This window comes from Cynara cardunculus (assembly GCF_001531365.2).
Source record: "Cynara cardunculus var. scolymus isolate 2C chromosome LG 3, CcrdV1, whole genome shotgun sequence".
Lineage (NCBI taxonomy): Eukaryota > Viridiplantae > Streptophyta > Magnoliopsida > Asterales > Asteraceae > Cynara > Cynara cardunculus.
This window is the reverse complement of record NC_037530.1, coordinates 7,907,106-7,914,080: the sequence shown is the minus strand read 5'-3', so window position 1 is coordinate 7,914,080 and position 6,975 is coordinate 7,907,106. Positions and strand designations below refer to the sequence as shown.

The window sequence follows — 6,975 nt, the reverse complement described above, 5'->3', positions numbered from 1 at the left end:
AACACAATTTATTTCATTAACATTTTAGAGAAAACTTTAAAAGAAAAAGTGAATATTAAATGTGCTTTTAAATCATAGCAATAAAAAATGAAAATCAATAATAATAATAATTTGRAATAGATTTTTATTTTATATTTTAATTAAGTCATAAAAATGATGTGTCATCCACATCATCTCATTAAAGTCACACAAGCAAAAAAAAGTCAAAGGGTTAAYCGRTTTAAAAGGTAACWGGTTAACCATTGGTATAATGGGTAGAAATTTTAAAGTACGATGCCTTAACAAAAAATAATTTGAATGTACATTATTATAATAAAAAAACAAAAATAAAATACTATAATAAAAAAATTACGAAAATAAGTTACTATTTCATGCATTTACATAAGCATAAATAAATTCAAGTCCAAACCTGGTCCAGTCCTGATACAAAAAGCCCAAGTCGAAAAATTGGGTGCAGAGCCCCATGCCTAGGCTTGATTTCGTAATTCGTATAGTCATAATTTAAATAATTTCCATTTGTATTTATATTAATTTTATGAAGGTGGTTAATAATAATTATTAACCACCAGTCGCTTCCATTACAAATACCATCGGTTTTTAGAGAGAGAAATTAATTTCACACAAAAAATGGAGGGAAGAGAAGATGGTGTCCGATTGGGAACTCACAGATTTGGGGAAAGACGGCCGCTGGGGACGGAGGCTCAGATCCATGATAAAGATTACCAAGAACCTCCTGCCGCTCCATTGTTCGAGGTGGCCGAGCTCTTCTGCTGGTCCTTTTACAGGGCGGCCATCGCTGAATTCATCGCCACTTTTCTCTTTTTATACATCACCCTCTTGACCGCAATCCAAGTCTCTAATTCCCCCTCCAAATGCTCCTCCGTCGGAGCCCTTGGAGTTTCCTGGGCCTTTGGTGGCATGATCTTCGTACTCGTCTATTGCACCGCCGGCATCTCAGGTGGGTGCACCTCCGCCCTAATTATCAATCTCTAATTCAATTGTTGCATCTAATTAACCATCCATGGAACTGGTGGCATGGCAGGCGGTCATATAAACCCGGCCGTCACATTCGGATTGTTTGTGGGTAGAAAATTGTCGTTAACGAGGACCTTGTTCTATATGGTGATGCAATGCATTGGTGCCATTTGTGGTGCCATCGTTGTCAAGGGTTTTGAAGGAAACAGTGTGTTCGAGCTACACAACGGTGGTGCCAACGTGGTATCCGATGGCTACACCCAGCTGGCTGGCCTGGGGGCGGAAATCATCGGCACGTTCCTCCTTGTTTACACCGTGTTCTCTGCCACCGACGCCAAGTTCAGTGCCCGCGACTCCCGCGTCCCTGTACGTACACAATTTGATCAATAATTACGCACTCGTTAACACATGAACAAAAATTAACGCAATGATCGATTACTTTGGCAGATTTTGGCGCCATTGCCAATTGGGTTTGCGGTGTTCTTGGTGCACTTGGCCACCATCCCAATCACCGGAACCGGGATTAATCCGGCGAGGAGTCTGGCTGCTGCCCTTATCTACAACGAGAAGCATGCATGGGATGAACATGTAAGCCCACAAATAATTTTATTAATGGTTATTTAGGGGTGTTTGGAATTGCTTATAAAAACAATTTATTGACTTATTACGGTGTGACACCGGTAGTAAGCATTTTTAAGTGTTTGGATAAACAACTTATACTGGTACCAAACTGGTAATAAAAAGTTTTTGAAGAAATTAAAGCATTATAACTTATAATAAGTTGATAAACACTTTTATATAAAAAATGTAAGTTGTTTTAAATAAGCAAATCCCAAACACCCCCTTATATCAACAACTACTTTTGTAAAAGATTGAGGCATTTATAAGTCAAAATGCAGAAAAAATGGATCTTTTATACTTTTCCTTCTAAAATAATCAAAATTCATACGATTTAAGCTAAAAAACTATTTAACTTTAATTAATATAAATAAAATAATTTAATAAATATATAATAATAAAATGTAATTTTGTGTATTTCGCAGTGGATATTTTGGGCGGGACCATTCGGCGGGGCAGCGTTAGCGGCCTTCTACCACCAAGTTGTGATAAGGGCATTTCCATTCAAGTCTAATTAATTTTCACTTTTACCCCTTCATCAATTCATTCCAACAACAACAGTCCCTTTGAATGTAACATCCAACAGGACGACTAACCATTGATTTTTATCAAACATTCATACATAACTTGTTATTTTGTAACAATTTTAGGTGGCCTTTATTTATATACAAACCTACCAAAATTACAATTTATAACACATTCTATCGGTTTTCTCTTTTTAACTTGCAACACTTTTATTCATCTTTATACAAAATAATTGTTATATTTGCTCATGGTTTTCTGAAATCACATATGACGTCTGTCTTATGAAATAAATGATAACGTTGTTGTTGTTATGGATTAATATCATCAACGTTAAAGTTGTGACATATTGGTATGTTGCTTGTGATTCAAATGTAAAGAAGCAAACACATCATGTGTAAAATAGATATTCCACACAAAGTTTATTTTCAGAGCAAAAGAAAGAAAAATAATTTAAAAAAGAAGTTTAGCAGAAAAAAAGGGAACTTTATGCAGAAAATTTAATTTCTGCTTAAAGTTTCTAATTGATTATTTTTTTACACTTACACTCTTATCATTAGTTATTTAATTAATTATATATCTCTTGTTTTTTTATTTCTTATTTTACATCTTTATTATATTAACACACATAATCGTATATCAACTAAAATACATACACAATATTTTTTTTTAATAAATTACACCATTATAATGTTCTCGTTAATACGTTCAAAATGAGCCAATATTAAATATTTTTGGATTTAATCTTATATCATCATATATTATTAATACTTATGAATTACTTTTTATACTTATATTTTATACCTTTATATACTACTAGAAAACTAGGTATTTGCAGCGGACAATAAAAAAATCAACTTTCGTTGACTTCCGCCGGAAATCCGCATGTAAATATATTATGACACGATTTCCGGCGGATATATCCGCTGATAATTTAATTCAAAATTTTTTAAAAAAATCGTTAATATTTTTTAATTTAATCAAAGATTTTTTAAAATAAACCGGGGGAAATTTCTTGCGGCCATTTTCCACCTGGGATAAATCCGCTAGAAATCCGCTGGAAAGTCTGTTTTCCGGCGGATATAGCCACCGGAAATGTTAACCTGTTTGGTAGTGATAGTTACAGATTTATGATATCTAATAATATGATTCAAAAAAAAAAAATATTAGGAACGTATTGACAAGACGATTATAATGGTGTAATTTATAAAAAAGAAACGTGTTTTTTTAGTTAATATACAATTATGTGTGATAATATAATAAATGTGTAAAATGGAAAATGAAAAAGTAAGAGATATAAAACAAATTATAAAACTGTAAAATGTATTTTTTTTAATCAATTAGAAACTTTAGGCATAAAATAGATTTTATGCATAAAGTCCCATTTTTGCGTAATTTTTTTTTTTTTTTGCGTAAAGTCTCTTTTTAAATTATTTTTCTTTCCTTTGCCTGAAAGTAAATTTTACATAGAAAATTGCGTAAAGTTTCTTTTTTGTGTAAACTTTGACCATTTGAGGAAAAAGATTTCTAAGATGGCTAACAAGTGAAATCGCTTTAATGAATTGACTATTTATGTAAATAACCTTAAAACAACAATATATATAATACTGAACATGCACCTCATACTTATGTGGTAATATGTAACACCCTTGGGACATTTATGTTGCATTTGTGTTCCCTTGGATATTTTGACCTTCAAATGTATTTTTTCTATCTAGTTACAATGTTGGGAATTGATATTGAGTGAATTTTATGCTAAGTTCTAAGAAAAAGACAATTGGAAGTCAACTTAGTGGTCAAAGCGGGTTAGAATACGGGTTTAGCCGCTTAAAAACCCGCATTATGATCTGTTTGCAAGATTTTTTTTTGATAAGGACGACTTTAGCAGCTTGAAAACAAGCATTCAGATCCAGATTAAAAGCCGATTTTGATTAAGGTTTCTCATTTCCATCACCCAGTTCGTTCTCTCCTCTATGGTGACGATTTTGGGGATACTTAAGGCAAGATTGGAGTGTGTCACAATGGTTTGGAGGCTTAGAAGAGCTTCATTATGGATATGTTTGTTGGAAGATCTTATTCTTGAAGAGATGACATTTTGGGTATTTTGAGATCTGGCTAAGGTTTGTTGTGGATCTGATATGTAGGTTGTTGGTCACTTTCTAGACTTGGGGGTGGAATCTTGGAAAGATTTATGGAGTTCTTTGCCTTCATCAATGAAAGCTAGAGATCTAGGTTTGGAAACTAAGTTTAACCTAACCTAGCAAGGTGAGATAAATTGCTTTTTGAAAACCATGTACGTACCAGAATGTTCATTTTGGAGTCTTAAGATGTTTTCTTATGTATTGGTTATTGGATTAGATTTGCATCTCTGGTACCTTTGATTTTTATAAATCTTGTGAAAATACCATATTGGGGGGAGGGGGTTGGACATTTTGATAAATAAATCATAAGAGTTTGTCATTTCGCTAATTTGTTTTATAAATCGACATTATATGGAGAAAATACGCTCCTAGTGTATTTAGTTATAAACCACTTGGAAAATGCATATTTTTATGTTTTGAAGCATTTTGAAAATATAAATAGTATGATTCCATTTTGATAATGCAAATTATAGATTTTTTAGTTAATCATACTTTTGGAGCATATGTTTGCATAAACGTGGGTTAAATGCGTCTTATTACTTATGTTGACTTTTGTTTGAATAGTCATAAGTGTGGAGTCACTGAGTTGATTTTGGATCATTTGAGTTTTGGGGAACTTGTCTAGTCTAATTTGCTCTATGTTGAGCTTTGGACATGATATGCTGTTGATCCTCTCTCTCAGTGATTTGATGATAATCCCTTTATCTTTCACGATGTATTTGTGTTTCTGTATTTTCAGTTCCAGCGATCGTCACTGAGTATGTTCAGTGATCACTGAAGAACTTGCATTATAAATCTATCAGAGACAACAATACTTCAAGAAGACAACACTCACACCAAAGAACCTTCAGCAAATGTCGAAAACTGAAACTGAAGATTAGAGACCGGCGAGTACGTGATCTGAAGCGGTATTCAGTGATTACAAGCCTGTCTATATATGTGTGAAGACTGCTCTAGCTTCAACAAATGATGACGAGACCTTAGGTCATTCCAGCATTTAGCGATCAAATGAAGCTTGCTTAGCACGATTGTTGTTGTCTTGTCCTTATGCACACAAAGGACAAACCCATACCCTTACTAAAGTTAGTACAGTACGAGGCCGATTAGTCGACCCTTTGTCCACCAACTTTAGGTAAGGATGTCTGCTCAGAAATAGGGCTTTTGTACTATTCACTGTAGCAAAGGACAAGCCTTCCTTTTAAGGTTTGACACACACTCTAAACCTACCATATTGCATTAAATGATCATTTAATGCATTGGGTATAAATAGAAGTGCTTATTCTCCATGCATCGAGCGCGCATCTCTCTCTAACCCTATTCTTACTTCAAGCATCTTCTAGCTTATGTAAAGGATCTTTTTTTAGCATTCTCTTTTCTTGTATTTGCTAAAGCTTTGTGTGTAACCAAAGATTGTTTAGATAGATTTTTATTACCTTATCTTTCCGCAGACAATCTTGTAAAATCTGTATTGATCTTCTCTATCAATATATATTTTAAATTTGAAAAATATTGTGTTTGTATTCATCACCCCCTTCTACAAACTGTTTCTTATCTTGTAGACCCTTACGGGACCAACATATGCTTTTATTGCATTTTGTTTGTGACATACATATTTTGAGTGCGCTTGTCATTCAATTAGAGTTATGTAATTTAGACTGTAATGCATTTGATCTATGGTCATGTGAGACATTCTTGTGATGATGGTTGTGTCAATATTGGGGAAAAGGACCCGTGTAGGGTTGGACTCCGTGACCGTGAGTATTGCGAAGGTGAACTCAGACGACTCAGACTCTGGGACCCTTGTTTTGAGGCTTTTGGCCTAGTTGAGTAGGCATTAAGAACTTGAGTGTTGAGGTACTACCCGAAGTGGTAGGCATTAAGAACTTGAGTATTGAGGTACTACCGAAAGCTAGCTTATCAGGTAGTCACTAAGGTCATGATCCTTGAGATGAAACTCCAAGGAATAGACACTAAGATAACTTAACACGTTTTAAAGATGATATCATATCTTGTGTACAAAAATACACTATTCACTAAATCTTTTAACTTACATATATACATATGCACATATCTCACTGGTGGACCATATGGGTTTGTCTAGGGGAAAATTTTGTGAAGGTGGCACCACCAACTAGTTTGTGGTATACTTTGTAAAGTTAGTTGGATGTTGTACTTACTAAGCTTTTGTTGTTTATTAACTCTAATATACTATAAGCTAAGTATGCCTTGGAAAGTAGGTATTATAATCTTTTGGCTTCATATTGCTTCATTCTAACATGCGTTGTAGTTATGCACTTGGCTGTCTTTCGAAATCTATATGACAGTCGACTGCTATTAGAGACGACTCTCTACCATTGATGGTAAGTCTACAAAAATTTAAAACTCAAAAGTTTAATTCTTGTAACAAGGTGGTAACCTTGCGGTCAAAACATCGTAAATATGGTATTGCATGGCATAAGGTTACAACACCCATGGGCTTACACAAAGATTGGGGGGGGGGGGTGGGACGGGGGCAAGTCAATTTTTTTTACCTAGATTAAAATTCAGGATTTATATTAGTTACCTTTCACTTCCCCCATTAGATTTTTCCATGGGCCCCACTAGTTGCCGGCGATTTCAAATTTCACGGTGCCCACTCCGGCACTCTCCATTGGCAGCAGGCGATTTCAACCGCTGGTGGCAGACCAGTCCTCCGGCAGACCGCATACCAGGTTTGTTT

General features: G+C 34.6%; 1 protein-coding gene across 1 annotated transcript; it reads left to right on the top strand.

The window, feature by feature from the left end:
• Positions 1-627: 627 nt before the first annotated feature.
• On the top strand, positions 628-2,111 carry LOC112508899 (probable aquaporin PIP1-2). Its single transcript, XM_025113729.1, has 4 exons — positions 628-958; positions 1,043-1,341; positions 1,423-1,563; positions 2,019-2,111. The coding sequence occupies exons 1-4, from the start codon at positions 628-630 to the stop codon at positions 2,109-2,111; spliced, it is 864 nt and encodes a 287-aa protein (XP_024969497.1).
• Positions 2,112-6,975: the final 4,864 nt, after the last annotated feature.

What these genes read in the sequence shown, in the direction of transcription:
- LOC112508899 (XM_025113729.1), top strand. Translation starts at nt 628, where the DNA reads ATGGAGGGAAGAGAAGATGGTGTCCGATTGGGAACTCACAGATTTGGG. An exon ending in TTGCACCGCCGGCATCTCAG is followed by an intron (nt 959 to 1,042) that starts GTGGGTGCACCT and finishes GTGGCATGGCAG; the next exon opens with GCGGTCATATAAACCCGGCC. An exon ending in CCCGCGACTCCCGCGTCCCT is followed by an intron (nt 1,342 to 1,422) that starts GTACGTACACAA and finishes TTACTTTGGCAG; the next exon opens with ATTTTGGCGCCATTGCCAAT.